The 20,626-nt window shown below is 37.3% G+C and overlaps 2 protein-coding genes across 2 annotated transcripts in view; one reads left to right on the top strand and one right to left on the bottom strand.

Moving 5' to 3' along the window:
- LOC109003459 (protein FORGETTER 1) overlaps nucleotides 1-17,958 on the top strand; it is a 29,120-nt gene extending 11,162 nt beyond the window's left edge. Inside the window, exons 6-32 of the mRNA XM_018981593.2 lie at nucleotides 4,161-4,342; nucleotides 4,519-4,596; nucleotides 4,811-4,943; nucleotides 6,719-6,779; nucleotides 6,850-6,931; nucleotides 7,952-8,080; nucleotides 8,210-8,353; nucleotides 8,459-8,558; nucleotides 8,650-8,781; nucleotides 9,201-9,271; nucleotides 9,343-9,515; nucleotides 9,635-9,728; nucleotides 10,281-10,378; nucleotides 10,460-10,595; nucleotides 11,092-11,198; nucleotides 12,804-12,899; nucleotides 13,007-13,094; nucleotides 13,222-13,342; nucleotides 13,504-13,615; nucleotides 13,699-13,822; nucleotides 13,890-13,967; nucleotides 14,062-14,180; nucleotides 15,154-15,207; nucleotides 15,288-15,390; nucleotides 15,930-16,058; nucleotides 17,076-17,187; nucleotides 17,514-17,958. Coding sequence (XP_018837138.1) covers nucleotides 4,161-4,342; nucleotides 4,519-4,596; nucleotides 4,811-4,943; nucleotides 6,719-6,779; nucleotides 6,850-6,931; nucleotides 7,952-8,080; nucleotides 8,210-8,353; nucleotides 8,459-8,558; nucleotides 8,650-8,781; nucleotides 9,201-9,271; nucleotides 9,343-9,515; nucleotides 9,635-9,728; nucleotides 10,281-10,378; nucleotides 10,460-10,595; nucleotides 11,092-11,198; nucleotides 12,804-12,899; nucleotides 13,007-13,094; nucleotides 13,222-13,342; nucleotides 13,504-13,615; nucleotides 13,699-13,822; nucleotides 13,890-13,967; nucleotides 14,062-14,180; nucleotides 15,154-15,207; nucleotides 15,288-15,390; nucleotides 15,930-16,058; nucleotides 17,076-17,187; nucleotides 17,514-17,545 — 2,888 coding nt within the window. The 3' untranslated portion in view covers nucleotides 17,546-17,958. The remainder of the gene's footprint in view (nucleotides 1-4,160; nucleotides 4,343-4,518; nucleotides 4,597-4,810; nucleotides 4,944-6,718; nucleotides 6,780-6,849; nucleotides 6,932-7,951; nucleotides 8,081-8,209; nucleotides 8,354-8,458; nucleotides 8,559-8,649; nucleotides 8,782-9,200; nucleotides 9,272-9,342; nucleotides 9,516-9,634; nucleotides 9,729-10,280; nucleotides 10,379-10,459; nucleotides 10,596-11,091; nucleotides 11,199-12,803; nucleotides 12,900-13,006; nucleotides 13,095-13,221; nucleotides 13,343-13,503; nucleotides 13,616-13,698; nucleotides 13,823-13,889; nucleotides 13,968-14,061; nucleotides 14,181-15,153; nucleotides 15,208-15,287; nucleotides 15,391-15,929; nucleotides 16,059-17,075; nucleotides 17,188-17,513) is intronic.
- LOC108982768 (metacaspase-4-like) lies at nucleotides 17,905-20,223 on the bottom strand. The gene is made up of 2 exons (XM_018954226.2): nucleotides 19,648-20,223; nucleotides 17,905-18,984 (listed from the first exon to the last, which is right to left on the bottom strand). The coding sequence occupies exons 1-2, from the start codon at nucleotides 19,991-19,993 to the stop codon at nucleotides 18,083-18,085; spliced, it is 1,248 nt and encodes a 415-aa protein (XP_018809771.2). The 5' UTR covers nucleotides 19,994-20,223; the 3' UTR covers nucleotides 17,905-18,082.
- Between the last annotated feature and the right edge of the window lie 403 nt (nucleotides 20,224-20,626).

The raw sequence follows: 20,626 nt of genomic DNA, 5'->3' as shown, positions 1-20,626 counted from the left end.
GCCCATGGTCCCTGTCAGAGACTTTTGCACCACCCACCTTCTCCTTTCCAGTTTTCGGTATCGACGAAGAGGGGACCTCCTTATACGACTGCGTATGATGCCTCGGTATCCCTCTTCCATTATTTAGTTGACCTCCACCAGGCAAACCACCCACTTTAGTGCCCTCTTTCCCTTGTTCTAACAGTACCTCCCTCATCTTCCTCCAACCCCATCCATTCTCACCTTCTGGAATACATAAAACATTCCTCCTCTCCCCTGGTTATACTCTGAAATTTCAAGATATCTCCTCCTATTTGCACAGCGTTGAGCAATAATACTACATAAACCATCTCGTGTTGCCGAATACACCTCCTTCTCCCCCTTGCTTAGGCTTTCCTCTAACACCTTCCCAAGCCATTGAGTTGAAGAATGCCCCAGCGTCACCGAATGCTATGTTTTCCAGCTTCTCTCAGTGACTCTCAAACCACCACCACCAAGTTTTGACAAAATAAAGCACTTAGATTCAATCACCACTTCTATAAAATGACCCATCATAACCATCACAACTTCAGCAAACAATTAATGCAACATTGATGAAGAAAAAATGTTATAGGAAGCAAACGGGAAGAAAAAGAGTGCATGTGTACGGAGAGAAAATTTCTAGGAGAGAGTTCTGACCCCAAGGGGAATTGCTAATCTTATAATAACATTGCTATGGTGGCCAAGCTTAGGTTCGCAGTTTGCACATCCACCTATAATTGCATTAGAATCTTGCATCTAAATTTCATTATTTAAACAATTCATTCTTATTCTTGCTTTTTCTTACACTTATCATATGAGACTTTTCATATTATTTCATGACACATGAGATGCATGGAAAAGTAATTCACGTAATAAGCACGGCTAATATAAAATCATGATGTCACAAAAGCATAACATGACAACGTATCATGGTTAATAACATGCACTACATCACAAAATAATATGCCCTCCTTATTTAACATCAGCACAACTTGGTACTGAAAAAGGGGCTGCCAAGGAAAGGTCACATGCACTATTATAATTTTTAATACCTAGGGTATGATACAAGTGTATGATCATGCTATTTACAATGTAATCACTTTTTGTTATGTTGCAAGGCTGCTAGCTTTATGGAATATGGTTTTTGATTCATTTGGGATAGATTGGGTTATGCATTCTCGAGTTTGAATCTACTTGCATGTTGGAAATGATAGTTAGCTAGCCATCCTTGCACATTATTGTGGAGGATGACCCGATCATGCTCATTGTGGTGTATTTGGAGAGAAAGAAATGAGTGTAGCTTTGAAGATTGCAAAAATTCTGTTGCAACTCGACCCATCCTTTCTTAATGCCCTCTTTCATTGAATAGTACTCCAAATTAGTGTCTCTTTTTCTTTTACAACTTTTCAAGATTTTTTTAGCACTTTTCCCTTTTCCTAGTTAGGTGGATTTCTTGTATACTTATTTGTGCATTTCTTATCTTAATAAACACAATCTGACTTATAAAGTCAGAAGTAGTTTCAACAGGGCATGTTCCTCACGTGGAGAGTATTGGCCTCCATCCTGGGATGCAAGACATCTTGTCCTACCTTTGGGGTGCTCCTTTCAAGTTGAAATCCATTTGAATTGATGTGTGATGCAAGGTGCATGGCTATCAAGGGCATAAACGGGCTTAGAGGACAAGATGGCCTGCAAAGGGAAGAAAATCGCACAAGAATTGTTCAACCCAAGAGTTTGCTCGACTCTAGCTCAAAATTCGGTTGGGTGAGAATCTTGCAAATAGTTCGCTTGAGATCTCGCTCGAGTCTCAGTCAAGCGAACATGGTTGAATAAGTTTTAATTAGTATTTTGGATAATTTTTTTTTTATAAGTAATAATATTATATTTATATCAATAGGAGTAACCAAGTACACTTGACGTATACAAAAAAACACTTAGCCCATACAAGAGAGCCCCTAATGACCAAAAAAACCCATGAAACCTACCTAAAATACACCAAACCCGAATTGGAATGTAACACACCTCCCCAACCCCAGCCCCTTATTTCCGTAAAACTAATCATCTACCCAAACATCCCACTACGAGAACGTCTTTACAATGCCCTCCCTTTAGTCTTCCCTCGACTTGAGTTACCTCCCTTAGCATCGTGGTTGATTGCCCATGAAAGATGCTTTAACTCCTTGTTTTTCTTAAAATTTGATTTGGTTTCAAGCGCGTGATTCACCTCAATCGCAATGAGTAGTACTTTAAATTGGTCTTCATATTATCCATGTTCTCCATATGAAAGCCCTAGAATTTGCTGAAACCCGTTAACTTTATTCAGAACCATATTGTTTATCGGAGGAAGAGAAACCAGATGAACGACATTATCCCCATCCACAGTACCCAATTGCACTCTCAACTCTAAATCTTCCCCTACACGAGGCACGAACGACAAACTGATAATTTCCTTCCTGCCATATGGTTGCTCGATAGCTATATGGTTATTGTCCATTGTTTCTGTCACCAAGACAGGTTCCTCCCCTCCATCAACATTGCTTGTATTTGCTCCACCCCCCGATGATCCTTGTCGTGCCACTTTGTCTGACCCTACTGCTCCCTCAGGAATAGAACAGACAGGGGAAGTACTACCTTCTATTACCCCGTTTGCATCTTCTAAAAGATGCTCGAATGTTTCTTCTAAAGTACTCGAGACCCTGGAGTACTTTTATTATTATTATTAGGACAAAGTGGATGAGGTATTATTATTATTATTAGGAGTTTAGTTTTTAATAGACTAGGTTTTATCTAGAGTTTGATTGATTAATTTTAGAGTTTATTTTGTTTTGACGACTTCAATTGTAAGCCTATAAAAAGGCAAGTCTATGGTCATTTTAAAGGCTGGTGTTGATTGTTATTATTAAGATCTGAAGCAGATCTGTTATTATTAAAATAATCTTCGAGAGAGTTTTTCCCTATCACCTATTATCTTAGAGTGAGATCTTTTAAGAATTAAGGAAGAGTTGCTTCGTTTTCGTGAAGCAGATTTGTGTTTTGTCTTTACACTGCATTCATAACATCAGATTTGGTTTGCATGCTTACGTCAACGTGTTGGATTTAAATGGAGTGGAATTTGACTAGTTGGAAGAGGATGCATTTATCCAATGGCGTTTCCCAATGGAATGTCACATATTTTGGAGATGCTCAAGATTGGGAAGTGATGCTTTTTTGGTGTTCTACAATCTTGTGTACTCTATTCGTATGAAGGTAAGGGGTGGGGGAGATGAAGATAAGATCTCTTGGCATCCTTTCGAAAAAGGGAAGTTTATCGTCCGCTCATTCTACAAGTGTCTCAATATGCAAAATGCAAGACCATTTCTGTGGAAGACAAAGGCTCTCCAAAAGGCAATCTTCTTTATATGGACCGCTTCCTTGAGGAAGATTCTCACATTAGACAACTTCTGGAAATGCCGAATCTTTGCCGTGGATTGGTGTTGCTTGTGCAAAAAAAGAGTGGGGAGTTTGTTGACCATTTACTACTTCATTGTGATATTGCCATGACCCTAGGGAATTAATTCTTTGCTAGTGTGGGACTAGCTTAGGTGATGCTGAGAAGGGTGATCGATCTCTTAGCATCATGAAGATTCCTTTAGGGTAATTAGCAGATTGCAACAATTTGCAAGATGGTTTTGTTATGCCTGTGGTGGTGTCTTTGGAGGGAGGAGAGTGAAAAAAGTTTCGAAGATTGTAATTGGTCAGTGGATGAGCTTAGAACTTTATTTTTTATAATACTTTTCTCCGTTGGTCGATTGTAATTGATTTTGATGGCATGAACTTTCACGAATTCCTTGTATCACTAGATTATCGTGCATAAGTGATGCTCTTGTATATGTCCCATGTACTTGTTGAGCTCTTGCCTATTCTGATTATCAATAAAAATTTTGTTTACCTATAAAAAAAAAATTAAAACATAAAAAACCTTCTAGATTATATTTGCTTGGTTCAACTCTTCATGCTTATGTAACTGTTTGTATTCATACCATAACATGAAGAAGAATATTAGAAAAGCATGTGTAGGGCACAATGCATCATTTACTTACATATTGCTTTTCTTGCTAAATGCGTGGATTTTAGAATTGTGAACCAAACAGTTGCTAAAAAATATATATTTTTGTTTGCAGTGCATGCTTTGAACAAACTGCCGTACTCTAAACTTGATTCAAAGTCTGTTGGGATCAGGGAAGGAGTTGTTTTTTTGACATACAGCAGCCTTATAGCATCTTCTGAGAAAGGTCGGTCTCGTTTGCAGCAACTTGTGCAGTGGTGTGGATCAGGATTTGATGGTCTTGTTGTATTTGATGAGGTACAAGACTTAAAAATATCAATTTTCTTCAGAAATGTTTTCTAGTTGGAGTTGTTAATCTTGAAGTGTACTTTTTTTTAAAGAAAAAAAGTTGTATAACTGATGCAATTATGTGTTACAAGATTTCAATTTTTTCTTCTATCTTTCATTGCTAAGGGTCAATGGCTTCATTGTAGTGCCACAAAGCCAAAAATTTGGTACCTGAAGCTGGAAGTCAGCCAACACGAACAGGTGAAGCTGTTCTTGAGATACAGGTTTGTCCTTAAATTATTATACAATATTTGATAAGGGGAGTTTTACCTTTCCTCAAGTACAGCACTTATCTTTTTTTTTTTATTGTTTGAAAATCCATTAAAAGGATAATTCATCCTATGATTATGAATATACAACAATATTGGGGTAGGAGGGCATAGAATGCTTTAACTGGATTTCATCTAAATCTTATTGTTCAAAATTTGGATATCGTAGGCTCGACTTCCTGAAGCTCGTGTTGTTTATTGCTCGGCAACTGGTGCATCTGAACCACGCAATTTGGGTTATATGGTCCGCCTTGGTCTTTGGGGACCTGGAACATGTTTCCTGGACTTCCGTGATTTTCTAGGTGGGTGCTTTTTTTTTTGTTTCGCCTAAAGTAATTTTTCCCTGCTCTGCTCCTGCATATTTTTATCTATCTATAATATCTTGTGTCGTATCATGAAGTTAATTTTGGTAGATAATCTACATAAATGTAAGCAGGAAAGGAGAAAAGTTAACTGTATTATGATGGTTGCTAGAGTTCAGTTATCTTATGTGCATAATCAATTAAGATTCGCCATGGTGAACATGACATCCTTTTGGGCTTTATCTCTTCATTGTTTTATCCCTTCCTTTTATTCTTAGAAATAGGCTTCCACTGGGCGGCACCCTAGTTCATTTTGTATCCAACATATATAATATATTTTATAATGATTGCAATGGAGATTCAATTGGATCGACTAGTCCTTTTGGAGCATGGCCTAGATGTGTCTTCAGTATTCTTTTGGAGCGTTACAAATGATATTAGAGCTGATCCCAACCAGAAGTGTGGGACTTGAGTCATGTCACCTATGATAGAATGGCCCAATGAGGACGTCGGGAATATAATAGGGGAGAATGTGATACTTCGTACTGACTGATGAGTGCAAGTGGTTTATCGGATTCCGCATTGCTTGGGAGAGAGAAGTTCTTGCTCGTTATAATGATTCCAATGATGACTCAGGCCAACCAATGCTTCCTATCTAGCTATATTACAACTTTCCACAACCACTGTCTCCATCGACGGTACTGCTGTCTGCCCAATAGACTGTACAAAACTGTCTTATAAGATGCTCCCCTTTAGTGGGGAATGGATGAAGACCAAGTTAATGGTCTCATTAGCCCTTTTATTTTTCTTTTTATGTGCTGTAACGATTGTAATTGGATGTTTATCAGGAAATTTCACATTCTCCTCATGTATCTTGTTCCTTTTGTTTTAATGAAATGTTTGTTAAAAAAACTGCAGCCATTTATATGTGATTCCTTGGCTTCTTGAGCCTTCTAAAGATTTTCTAGTCACACCCCTCTTGTCTGAACCCACAGTCTGCATTCACAAATTTCTATCTTCTCTCTTCTCCTCATAAGGTAGTCACTTGCCCTCTTTTTTTCTTCCTTGGTTTTGGTGTACTATCACATAGAATTATTGATGTTCTTTTGTGTTTCTGATTTATGACCTTAATAGTCTTGTTTGATCTTCTTTGGCTGTTCAAGAATCTATCTATATACTGACTCATATGCTTCCTTTGATCAGCCTTTTTTTCCTACGATCTCAACAATTTGTTGTTTCTTTCTGCCGCTTGGTTGCCGTGAAAATTTCAGGATACGAAAGAAAAAAAAGAACTGAAAATCATATTTGTGGATCTTTCATTCTGTTCTCAGCAAAAAAAAAGGATAATTCAAGATTCCAGAAGCTTGTTTTTGCTTTGATTGTTCGACATTTGAATCTTTATAGACATATAATTATACTCTAAAGCCCACCTGCCCTGAGGATGGCGGCAGGCAGGGCAGGACAGGTCCAGGTGACCTGCTGCGCACCCCTAGTGGATATATATACATGCATCGATGCACAACCATACACACACACACACACACTAATGCATCAATTCATTTAATTATTGTTTATTGGTACTTGTAAAAAGAAATTATTGTTTAGTGGTGAAGATTACAAATTTAATTCTTGGCTATTGGTTGCTTTTCATACAATTTGTTTAATCTTTTTTCCCTATTCCACCCTCATGTTATCTTTATATATTCACTTATTTCATTTCCTACTTAAATTATTGAAATTTAGCAGAATCTTTTCTTACAAAAGGTTACCTGCAGGTGCTCTGGAAAAAGGGGGTGTTGGAGCACTGGAACTTGTTGCCATGGACATGAAAGCAAGGTTAATATTAGTCTAAAATTCATTTCGGTGCAATATTTTATTTTCCTAAATCATGTTCTCCACATTTCAGGGGGATGTATGTTTGTCGTACACTTAGCTACAAAGGAGTGGAGTTTGAAGTTGTTGAAGCACCATTAGAAGCTGAAATGATGGTACAAGGCATTCTTTTGCTTTGCTATATGTGATACTCATTAAACCAAATCTTTTTTAGTTATTATGGTTTTTATGCATTGCAAGCACATAAATAATTTGGGACGTGCTTCATAATTTGACAAAACCATGCACATTTTTTGTTACTCCTGGGGAAAGCTTATTTGTCCCCTTTCCCCTTCTCTCTAAAGTACTTGTAAATTTTTTCAAATTGTTTTCTTGCTGGACTGCTAGGAAATCATGCTCAAGTTCTATTGGCCCCCTTTACAAATTCACAAATTACAGATTCAAGAAAAAAGAAAGATTTTACAAATTCACAATTTTTAAGTATTTTTTAAATTAATGAGTGCATAAAATTCAATCAAATGTTTATACTAACAAAAAAAATATTATTCATATTCATATAAAACTATGGCTGTATATTTCCTTTTTTATCTTTTATTTTTTCAATTCATAAAAAAGCTAAAATATAAAAATTCAAATCTTTATCAAAAGATTTGTCTATAATGCCTCCTGGATTGTCACTGGCTGTGAAACTGAGCCATCATATAGTGGTTTAGAAAGTGGACGAAGGAGTATTTCATGGTGATACAAGTTTAAATCTGCGGTTACTGAGAGACACTGCTTGTAGCCGTAAAAAGGAAAAAGTGAAAAAGGAAAAACAGACCAAAATGAGAAAAAAATGAAAGTATAAATGATGAGTACAAATGTAATGAAAATTGTACTTCATGTCATTTGAGATTAAGGGATGAGAATTCTACATGGACGTAAATATGTTAATTGAATGTTTGTTTGTGGCTTAGCTGTAACCTTTGCTTCTTTTTAGTTGAATCATGCTCATTTTGATGAGCATTATGGACAACTACATTCAACATCTCCAAGGAATGCAGTTTAAACCCCAGAACGCATCATATTCTAGTTACTTGCTTTATAAATTTCATATTCAATCTTTAAAATTTTCCATCTTATGTATATTCTGAAGATCTCTTTTGGTATTTTATCCTACGCCAATTTTTTTCAAGGATATGTATAAAAAAGCCGCTGAGTTTTGGGCAGAGTTACGCGTGGAATTGTTGTCAGCAAGTGCTTTTCTTTCAAATGAGAAGCCTAGTAGTAGTCAGTTGTGGAGATTGTATTGGGCAAGCCATCAGGTATATGACCTGCTGGACCATTGGTGCGGTTTAACACTTTTGGCAATTGAATTTCATTTTTCTTTCTTAGTTTTCAATTTATATCCTCAATCATTTTGTTATTTGTTTTTCCTCCATTTGGTGTTGTAGCGTTTCTTTAGACATATGTGTATGTCAGCTAAGGTCCCAGCTACTGTAAGATTAGCCAAGCAAGCATTAATGGAAGATAAGTGTGTGGTTGTTGGCCTTCAGAGTACTGGAGAGGCACGGACTGAGGAAGCTGTGACAAAATATGTGCGTATCTGTGATTTCATGTTAGGTCCCAGCATTTACTATCTAATCTTTGTTGTTTGGATTGGTTTCATATTTGAAAGCTTTTTAATTCCTCACCCTCAATAGGGTCTTGAACTTGATGATTTTATCTCTGGACCTCGAGAACTGTTGCTAAAATTTGTGGAGGAAAATTATCCTTTGCCAGAAAAGCCAGAACCTCTTCCAGGCATGTGCTTGGTTTATTTACTGGATTGTTTGTACCTTATTCATATACCTTCTGTGACTGAGATTGACTTCTACTTCTGATTTTAATATAGGAGAGGAAAGTGTTAAGGAGCTTCAACGGAAAAGGCACTCAGCAACTCCTGGTGTCTCAATGAAAGGGAGGGTCAGGAAAGTTTCAAAATGGAAACCTGCAAGTGATGGTGAAAGTGAAGAAGAATCTGAAAGTGAGTTTCTTGAAATCGGACGCTGAAGAACCTGGTGTATTTATCTATAAACTATCTTCTCTTCTGTAGTACAAAGGGTATACAAATCAGACTTCATTTCATTGTATTGTGCTTGAAAACTACGTGCATCATCACCTGATCTCATCCTCATCAATATCTGACGTTTTTCCATGTGAGGTTTTTCATTTGGTTTTTATTGTCTTCGTATTTGCAACTTTGCCAGATTCTTCGTAAGGTGTATCACTTTTAGACCATATACTATGTGCAACTGTGGCTTTCGTCAATATTATCATTCATGGTTTTTGTGTGCTTTTAGTGTTACTGTTTTTAGCCCAATGAATATTATCTGCTGAGACGAAAGTTGTGAATAGCCGAAGTATATGCTTTATTATTGCTAAGTTCCAGTTTAATGAATGCAGCTGATTCTGCTCATGAATCTACTGAATCTGATGATGATTTTCGGATCTGTGAGATTTGCAATGATGATGAGGTAGTTTCTCTTGATGTGTGCTGATGGTTTGAATGTACACTGTGATTGCTGATCATACGCTTCCCTTGCAGGAAAGTAAGACTTTGCTCCAATGTTCCTGTTGTGGCCAACTGGTCCATCCTGCTTGTTTAGTACCACCTGTCATAGACTTGGTAACCGGAGATTGGTCATGTCATTCATGCAAGGAAAAAACAGATGAATATCTTCAAGCAAGACATGCATATATAGCAGATCTTTTGAAGAGGTTCTCTATTTCAAGAGTTGTTCATCTTTGGGGGTTTAGGGCTGTGGTTGTAGTGGTGGTAGTTATTAAGTTACTACATGCCAATAGCAGTAATATGTGTGCTATAACCTTGGTAATAGGTATGAAGCAGCTTTGGAGCGTAAGACCAAAATTCTGGAGATAGTTCGGTCTTTGGATCTGCCTAACAATCCTTTAGATGACATTATTGATCAGGTGGTATTCATATGTCCTTATGATTTTAATAACTTGTTAACATGAGCTTGAGCTCCAACTGGGCCACAACAAATAGATAGAGACCCCCACTGAGGTCCTTGACTTACATTTCTAAGGATTTTCTGCATTGTAGAGGAAATTAAAACTGTTGTAGCTTCTGCTGAGTAGGACAGAACTCAGAATACTGTGTCCTTGAGTTACTCATCACTAGCTAGGATCTGTGTTTTACTTGGCTGTGGATTTAGTCCAGAAAGACTAAGAACCCATGAACTTTGTTTGTGGGTTTTTCCTGAATCCAAGTCATTAGCTGAGTGATGCTGTTGCACCTCATTCGGTCATACCTGAGTTTTTAAAAGCGGCTTGAACTTTTTCAGAGAATCTATTATTACAATTTGTTGCCTCACATGTAAGTTTTTGCTCACATCTGCTGTTTGGCTTCTCTGTTTTTTAGTGGGCATTGGATATCTGCTTAGTTTACAGCCAAATGATCATCACCCTCTGCTGTGTTTGATGTTATTATTCTTGTTGACCATGCCTGTAACTTTAATGCAGCTCGGAGGGCCTGATAAAGTGGCAGAAATGACAGGGAGGCGAGGCATGCTTGTTAGGGCCTCTAGTGGAAAAGGTGTTACTTATCAGGCACGGAACACGTGAGTTTGAGTATCTTTCTTTCTCGCATGGTTCATTATTATTTTATGGTGGCTAAATTGCTATCTCGTATGTTGCTTCAGAAAAGAGGTCACCATGGAGATGGTTAACATGCATGAGAAACAGCTCTTTATGGATGGTAAAAAGTTGGTTGCCATCATATCTGAAGCTGGGTCAGCTGGTGTTTCTTTGCAGGCAGATAGAAGAGTTGCGAATCAGGTATGTTTAGTTTTGTGAAACCTCTAACATCCTCTGCATGTTTCTTTGACTACACCATTTGCATGACGTGTTTGTAGGTAATGCCCCAAGGGAGATCCAAGCCACATCTATGCCATACTCCAAAAAGACTAGTCAATGGTACAATTGTTGCCCCATTGGAATCATTATAAACAAAAGTACTAGTCCCAAGTACAATTAGAGTCCTATTGGAATCCCATATATCACCTAAGTCCCAAGTACAGTTAAGAGTCCTATTGGAATCATTATAAAAAGTAAGAGCTCCCTCCCTAGCAATGTGAAATCCCATATACCACCTATACCCATTAGTCAGTTTTTTTTTTGGGGGGGGGTTATCATATGTGTGCCATACTATATTTTAACTGAATATGTTGTCTACAGTTGGCTTAGATATGTAATTTTATACTTCATTTTCTTTCTAAGTTCCCGTTTCTCATTGTTTGCATTGGAAATACATCATTTTGATACTTCATGACAGAAAAGAAGAGTGCATCTGACACTGGAACTTCCATGGAGTGCTGACAGAGCGATTCAACAGTTTGGAAGAACTCACCGGTCGAACCAAGCTTCTGCACCCGAGTACAGGTTGAAGGCATTATATGTTTAATTCTTTAATCTATAAATTTTGCATCTGCATTTTTTTACTGTTTAATTAGTTGGACAACCAGCAGCTGTAACAGCTTGGCCAACAGGAAAAAGAAGCTACCATAGTTTGGACTATTTAAGTTCTGCCACAAAAGTTGGAAGTGACTTAGCCCTAGTTGGGTAAAGGATATGACCATACACAGCACTAGTACCAACTAAAGCAACCTCTCAAGTTAAATGAGAAAAAATGTGTCATAGCAGTGGCTGCTATCAAACTAGCACAATCTAGCAGAACATAGAAATCAACAAAGCAAACCATGACTGGGGCTGTATTCGAGCCGAGTTCGAGCTGTCAAAGCTCAGTTCAAATATTCATTAGTCTTAGATCAAGCTCGGCTCGTATGAGAGTTGACCTCTAAGGTTCAGCACGAGCTTGGCTTTCAAAAGTGGGGTCCACCATTAAAAAATTAATTTCTTCATGTGGGTCCCATATTTACCCACTTTTTTCAAAGGGAGTATTCGGAGCTTGAAGACTGAAAAATGAGTTTCTGTCTCTCTTGCTCTCCCTACCCTTGTTGCAACTTAGAGGAAATTTCCCGTTGGGATGAATGAATGACTGGCCACCTTTAGGGATAATGTTAGGAAGTAGAGTATTGTGATGATTAATCGGTGCTACATGTGCCATAAGGATGAGAAATATTGGATCACATTCTTCTGCGTTGTGATGTTGCTAGCACATTATGGAATATGGTCATTTGAGATAGTTGGGGTTATGCCCTCTTGTCTGGTGGATCTTCTACAATGTTGGAAAGGGCAGTTTGATAGCCAACTGCATGAGCTATTGTGGAGTATTTTGAGAGAGAACTGTGCACACTTTTGATGACTACAAAAAGTCGATGGTGGAGGTCAAGTCATCCTTCCTTAATACACTCTTTCAACAAGTAGCGGCCCAAAACTGTGTATCTTTTCTGATTATACTTTTCTAGACTTCCTATCCACTTTTCCTTTTTCCAATTAGGTGGACTTCTTGTATGTATACATCTTGAGAATCGGGGATCCATATTTTTTGTTTTGATAAACTTCAGTACTTTTACTTATATATGAAATAAAATCTTCAGGGGTAGTTATAACTTGAGGAGGGACCTATAGGGAATTAATGAAGTTTTAGCTCCGATAGTATTTGAACTTTTAGTTATCTCCTAACTTGTCTAAATTTAATGTTACTTATATTTTATATTTCTATAAAAAAAAATATATAATCTCTAATGGTCATTAAATAGCGCAAGAGCTCATTTACTACAAAACATTGCAATTGATCCCTCTATAAAATAGTGAGAAAGAAGAAAATCTGTAGAGAATTAAATTGAATTTTTATTACTGTCACTTTTTTCTTTCTACTTGATTTCCTGAGTACCCAGTTTGTATTATTGTCACTTTTTTCAGTGACTCCTAGATATTTTGTGCATGTCTGAGATTTATAATAGCCAATTCTTACAAAATAACTATTAATGTGATTACCTAATGCAAAGAAGTGTAGGCACTTTGATGTTTTGTAAAGTTTTGAATTTGTTTGACCGAACTAATTTCTACTTCTATGCTTTGCAGGCTACTCTTCACCAATCTTGGCGGGGAACGCCGGTTTGCGTCAATTGTTGCCAAGAGATTAGAATCTCTTGGTGCCTTAACACAAGGAGACCGCAGGCAAGTGTGGTTTATTTTTGGTCTTAAGAAGTATGAGAAAATGAATTCCAACCTTATTCTTAAACCCCCAAATTATCTCTCTGAATATGTGATTGAATTCATTGCAGAGCAGGGCCATCTTTGAGTGCTTATAATTATGATAGTGCGAATGGAAAGAAGGCCCTTATGGTGATGTATAAAGGAATCATGGAGCAGGTTCTTTTTTGTTTTTTGGTTTTTTAATAACCTTTTCGTGGCGATGATATATCTTTCTATTTGTGCTAATACTTGTGGAAAAAGATAGGCTGAATATTGTGGGAAATAAATATGTTCCATTTTTCAGGATTCTCTGCCTGTTGTACCTCCTGGATGCTCATCTGAAAAACCAGAGACTACCCAAGATTTTATAACGAAGGCAAAAGCTGCTCTTGTTTCTGTGGGAATAGTTAGGGACACAGTTCTTGGTAATTTTTATTACAAAAATCATCTATTACAGTTGACTGCACTAAAGTGCCGTAGTTCAAATATTGTCTATGGTTCATTTTGGGTTATAATGTAGCAGAATGCGAGATCTTGTGACTTATACTTGTCTGGTTGTGACTTTTGTGTTTTATATTTGCTGTAGTTAATGGAAAAGATTCTGGAAAGTTATCTGGCCGTATAATTGACTCTGATATGCATGACGTTGGACGTTTCCTTAATCGGCTTTTGGGACTGCCACCTGATATTCAAAATAGGTCAGTGGTTTGTTATTAAAGAGTTATGTGCTCACTGCAGTTAGAATTGGGCTTGTTATCTGAACATGCTCGTCAATTCACAGGTTATTTGAGTTATTTGTCGGCATCTTGGACCTACTTATTCAGAATGCACGCATTGAAGGGAATCTTGACTCAGGGATTGTTGATATGAAAGCTAATGTCATCGAGTTACAAGGAACCCCCAAGGTCAATACGATGCTGAATCTCTCACTGGCTTTACAAATTTGGTCATCCTAACTGCTTTTCCCTGCAGACTGTTCATGTGGATCAAATGTCTGGGGCATCAACAGTACTCTTTACTTTCACTCTTGATCGTGGAATCACATGGGAGGTATCTTTTTCACTCCAATTTCTAGTTTAGGTGTTTAATGGTATGTTGACTTTAACAAGAAGCCAAATAAATGTGTAATTCATTTGCCTGTCAGTCCGCGAGTACCATTCTTGACGAGAAGCGGAAGGATGGGCTTAGTTCAGCAAATGATGGATTCTATGAATCTAAGAGGGAGTGGCTGGGGAGGCGTCACTTCACATTAGCATTTGAAAGGTATTATCCTTGAATCTACTTGTATCCGTCTTTTTTTCTTGTTGAATTTTGTATGTCTGTACATCATAATTTTATACGAGTAATTCAAGGAAAGATATTGCAATTATTAATGTCTTGAATTTTAACTTTTTATTTAGTGTTGTACATATATAATATATATCTATGTATAAGGGTTTAGTTATTATTTAATGTCCCAACTTCTTGGCTTGTTTTCATCAGTATTATACTATTGTTTAAATGATAAGGATTCCATAAGAACATTAATTTCTTTTGCTAAAAAAAGCAATGAATGCTGCACCACGTTGATTATATTCATATACTGAATTGTGGCTTAAGTTCAACCCAATTCATATAGAATGAATTTTAGAGTAGAGCTCCCAGAGTTTTGGAAGCGTTAGGATGAAAAGGACCTGTTCTTTAGCTGATTTTTTATTCGTTTAGTCTTATTTTAGTTTTTTTCCTTGTTTTTATCTTGCTACAGTAATAGTAAGGGAATATCTATTTACTTTTCAAAAAATAAAAATAAAAATGTAAGGGAATATCTTCTTTGGTTACCTATTGCTAGAATGCAAGTGATTCTGGCTTTAACTTTAGGCCAAGTTGCAACAACTTAATCTTTTTTTTTTTTAAAAAAAAGTAGAATTTTATAAGAACACGTGTTCTGGTGTTTCAAATGTATCTAAATTAAGTTCTTACCTTCTTATCTTGGTTGCATATAACATGAAGCATATGTGAATGGACTCGTATAACTTTTATTTTTATTTTAGTATCTAATGTGGGGCTTGATGTCACCTTTCATTTTTTTTTATAAGTAATATATCACCTTTCATGAGACCATCCTGGTCTTTTTACTCAATGATTGTATTTGTTCAACACACATGCACAAGGATGTACTTGCATACAGATCAAATCAGGAAAGCAATGTGCTTGACTCATTTTTTTATTTTATTTTTTTCTTGGAATTATGATTCAGTTCTGCTTCTGGAATGTTTAAGATAGTACGACCAGCTGTTGGGGAGTCTCTAAGGTATAAAAAAATATTAATTACCAGACTTCATTTTCACTCTTCACCTCCAATCTTTTACTGCATCGTTGTACCTTCTCCAGGGAAATGCCTCTGGCGGAGCTTAAAAATAAGTATCGCAAAATATCATCTTTAGAGAAGGCTCGTAGTGGTTGGGAAGACGAATTTGAAGTATCATCTAAACAGGTAGAGAGTGTTGATGAAATTATTTTTCTTTGGTTGTAGGTATTTCTATTTAGAACGAAATTTGTTAATCGGTTTAATGTGGATAATTTGCTAAACTATACATGGATAGGAGCGTATACTATTTCTCCTTTTTCTAGTATTTTTTTATTTCCTGGATTGCTGTTTGCCGAATCCAAAGGGGTTATCATGTATATACATCCTATGTACTGGGTGCACTTGTTCGTGGACTGATTAGTAATCTATTGAGATAAAGGTTTGATTTTCCTTTACTGGGATTGGGGGAGGAGGCACTGTCGTTGAATACAATAATGGAAGTCTTTCATTGTCAACCTCAAGTGCATGGCTCAATTCTTTGGAACATACACTTCATGCAAAGATGCGTATGATGAGTTTTTTTTTACTTGCGTTACTTGCTTAAATTTTTTAATTTATTTTTGAAGTTTAGATATTTTTAGCATCAATTAAAGAATATTTACCTGTTGATCCTGTATCATCCTTGTTCTTTTTCTTACCCAGCTTAATGCTATATTTACCTGCAGTGCATGCATGGCCCCAATTGTAAGCTAGGCAACTTCTGTACAGTTGGCAGAAGAATTCAGGAAGTAAATGTATTGGGTGGACTCATCCTTCCTGTTTGGGGCACTATTGAGAAGGCCCTTTCTAAGCAGGTAACCTGGCCTGGCTCATCAATAGATCTGTGATGATTTTGTAATCTGCAAAAGCAAAATGCATTTTAATTTTGCTTACCCAAACGGTTATCTGAAATAATAGGACTTTTGCTATCTGAACTCTTTTCTGCCATTATGCTCTGTCTAGAGTTATTCACTCCATAACTTCTTGGTCTGTTTCTGTCCTTTTGACCCTCGGTTTTAATCTTCTGCACACTTGCATCTCTAGGTCTTCAACATGGATCTATCATCTTTTATTCGGCTATTTTATGATCTTATTAAATGTTGCATATTCCTTGTGTCACCACTCATCCATCTTATCAAAATATATAGGCCGTATATTTTCTTAATAAATTATTTGAGATTGCCCAATACAACAATATTACATTATACTGCTTGGTGGATCATGTGAGGTTTGGATGAGTAAGTGCCATTACTTATTTGCATCTTTTCTGCATTCTTTCCCTCTCTGCTGGGACTAGTTGGAATTGAGCATTTAGTTGCCAATTGGCTCAATGTTCCTTCCCTCTTTGCCCCTTGTTTTAAGTACTTCATATACTTACTACTGCCCTTGCTAACCATAATAACTTAGGGTTATGTTAAAATTCAAGTATGTATGTATTCCACCAAGTCACTAATTCCATTGTAGTTGTACATCCTTTCAGATTTACCCATATACTTGATTTTTATCATTTTGTACTGTATTGTTTGGCCTGATAAGAAAACTGGTGCAACCTATTAGTCAAAGGGTGCGTTTGGGATGAGCTGTAGATTCTCAATGCACTAAGAGTCCCCCTAGATAACCCAATACACTGTTCTAGTTGGTGGCATCATATATCTGGGATTTACTTCCAGGGATGGATCCGATGGGCACTGTCTTATTTGATTTTCTACGTCAATAAAGAATTTGGCTTGCTAAAGAGATAATTTTTTACTTGTCCTCCAATTTGTGACAAACAGTGTCATTCTGTTCTATATGGATTATTACTGATCAATGACTACTGAAACATTATGTAGGCCCGTCAAAGCCACAAGCGGCTCCGTGTGGTGCGTATAGAAACTACCAGAGACAATCGGCGGATTGTTGGGCTTCTTGTCCCCAATGCAGCAGTTGAATCTGTGCTTCAAGGTCAATCTCTCTCTCTCTCTCTCTCTCTCTCTCTCTCTCTCTCTCTCTCTCTCTCTCTCTCTCTCTCTCTCTCTCTCTCTCTCTCTCTCATGTGTACACAGACGAAAACACGTCCTGGCACTATATGTCAAGTTATGTATTTTCTTTCCTGTGGTTGCATTGTATGTCAAGTTATTTAATTTCTTTCCTGCGGTTGCATTACTTGTGGGGATTGTTCCAGTGAGCGAGTCGATTTTATTTACGCAGCGTTCATTTATGTATGATCGAATCATATTTTCATGGGGGCAAGAAACTAATACGAGTCTTGACTTATACAATGCTTGCAGATTTAGCATGGGTTCAAGATATTGACGATTGAGATAAGTGTCAGTTTTTTGCTCCAAGGGATTGTCTGTTTGTAGCTATTTCTCTCCTTTCAAGATGCAACAGTTTCGAAGCGTGAATATATTTTGTTTAAAAGAGCCCGTGCATTTGCATACCTCACACTGGAGAACACAAGAGAGTTATGGGGAGGGGAGAAAAAAGAGGAATTCTCTGCACCATACAGCACTGTGCACAGATTCATTTTGATTTTTCCGTCCGGGCTTCAATTTTTTGGGATATAATTTTGTATATTATCCACATTTTCACGAAATGTGAAAGACAATAGGGTTACTAGGCTGTATTGATTATAGTCTTTGTTAAACGAATTTGTATTGGTTACATGCACATTCATCAGACAACACATGAAATAGAAAAATCCTTTTTGATAATAAAGTTTCGTTTACCAAATCCCAAAAGCAAACCAGTACAAATTACAATGACTTCACACACACACACCTCGACATCATACACAAACCACATAAAAAAAACCCCATATAGTTTATTTATTCTTAAAATGCTTGGCAAGGTGCTTTTAGGTCGGCACGCAAAAAGGTGCATCAATATGATGATCACTGCAATAGAGGCCAGGTCGCTGAGTGAATCCCTGGCTCTTCAGCACCTCTCGAGCCCTCAAAACAAGCTCCTGATTACTCACCGCACCATCTGTCTCGGAGAGGATGGTCTGAATAGCATTGCTAAGAGCTCCATATGCTGCAGCAGAATTGCCTGATGGACTGGCATCAGCAGATGTTTGGTCAGTCTGGCAGCCGCTAATCAGGATTCCGTTATCCGGAAGGGCACGCTTGGCTGATCCGGCATAGACCTCTTGCTTGCTCTCTACGTGTGTCTCCATCGCTGGTTTTGCATAATCGTTATCCTCCAGCTTCTGTTTGAGAAACTCTTGAGCCAGACTTCCAACCATCCCCAACAACCCACTTCCTTCTCCACTCTCTCCTTCACCATGCTGAAGTTTGTCCATGATCACCTTCATGAACTTCTTCACCTTAGGGCTTGCATCTTCACCAAACACATCAAAAAGTGTTGTCCTCAGCTTCCCGACATCAATGTCCTCCTTGCCAGTTTTCTGCTTGAGTATGTCGATGAGAGTCGAAACAGGAAGTTCTCTGCCCTTAACATAGCCATGCTCGCCATATGCAATCTGAACATCTCTGTCGGCTTCAGTTTCCTCCCCGTGATGACGGCGATGGGGTATGCTAATTCCGCGCGACTCGAATGCACCTTCCACTTTTTGTTTCAAAAAGCTTTTAAAGCCAAAACCGGAAGAGCCTGAGCTGTTGTTTTCTTGACGATTTGTACTTTCTCCAATCTGCTCCTTGGACTCGTCAATGAGGCCACCACTGTGGCACGAATCGGACACAATGGTTAGGCTGCAACCTTCAGGAACACTGTCTACAATCTCCCTGAAATCATCATCTGTTTACACCCACAATACATTATATTCCTAAAATACATGAGATTCGATCAGTTAAATAATACTGTCAAGAAGCTTTGCAAAAGCAGATCATCATGCCTCTTCCATTTGTTTCTCATATTCATTCTATCAAGAACGAAGAAAAAAAAAATCGTTTTACGGCAGGATTGGATCACAAGACAAAATATAAAATTTTAATCTCATCTCATCATTACACATTTTTCAAATTTTTATTCAAAATATAATAAACAATTCAACTTTTTCAAATCTCAATACACATTTTTCAAATCTCAAATCAATAATAATATTAAAATATATTATTTTAAACTTTAAAACACAAAATTCTCGTTTCTCCCCCAAACCTGCCGTAGAGATACATGGGAGGAGAGAAAAACAAAGCACATCATCCTGAGATTCAAGGAAGATTTGTTTTTCCCCAATAGAAAACCTACGCATCACCTGACCTGGCCTGGAATATACCCGAGAAATATTTTGTAAAAGAATTTTTTTTTCCCTTGAATTCCCACATCACTTGGGAATATTCCCTAGAAAGATTTTCCAGGAAAAAGAATTATTTTCAACGACCAGGCATAGGGATCAGAAATAATAGAAAAAGTCGATAACAGAAAAAAAAATTATAAAATAAATATAGTAGAAAGAATGACCAGTGATGAGATTCATATCAGAAGGAACAATGCATTCATCGTATCCAGTATCATCTTCTTCACCGGTCTCGGCAGGAAGGCGGGTGCCGTGGCCACTGTAATGAACAAAGAGAAAGTCCCCAGGCTCGGCCGATCGCACCAGATCCGCCAGAGCGCTGCGGATATTCCGCCCAGTTGGCTGAGTGTAGGAATCGTCCGTGTCGATCATGACTGTGATGTCTTCTTCTGCAAACCCATATCGATCTACGAGGCACTGATACATCCTCTTCACATCGTTTATGCAACCTTTGAGCGCTGCTTTGGTTCCTGGGTAATTGCATCCTATCAACACTGCCTTGCGTGCCATGTTCTAATATGATTTTGATGACTCTTCTCTTCTTGTTTTCTTGATGATATATATTGCAGAGAGAGAGAGAAACTCACAAAGGCTAAAGATCAAAGAGACAAAAAGCTCTCTTCCTTCTTTAATGGTGTATTGGGATCTTAATACTACGTGTTTCTTTGATGTTTTGTGGTTGTGGGGAGTCGGAGGGTCTTCTTTACTTTTTGCGGTGCGTTGTATAATTATCTCTTGCCTGTCTGCAAAATACGTGTTTCCTAAACTCCATTTTTCAATGTTATAAAAATAAATAAATCAATTTTTCAAATTATTATTTTTTTAAATAATAATAATGTGCACATCTCTCAACAAAAAAAAAAAAAAAAAAATCTCAAGCTATAAATTTTTCGAATTTGATATCAGTTTGTTCTTATCCTTTGCTGACGGAAACAATAACTCAAAAAACTCTACAGCCTTTATAGGCAAATGGAAAAAATTGTTTATAAACAAATAATTTTATTATAATAATCCAAAATACAGTAGGTGGAGGTCGAGAACTCCGACAATCACCCCCAAAGTTTTCAAACCAAGTGCTAAATAGTAAAAATATGTAAAAAGAAAATATGAGGAGTTGAAGTTGGGATTAATAGAGTAGTATAG

This window comes from Juglans regia, chromosome 6 (assembly GCF_001411555.2).
Source record: "Juglans regia cultivar Chandler chromosome 6, Walnut 2.0, whole genome shotgun sequence".
NCBI classification, from domain to species: Eukaryota; Viridiplantae; Streptophyta; class Magnoliopsida; order Fagales; family Juglandaceae; genus Juglans; species Juglans regia.
Note: the sequence above shows the minus strand (reverse complement) of the source record. Positions and strands in the feature narration are given on the sequence as shown.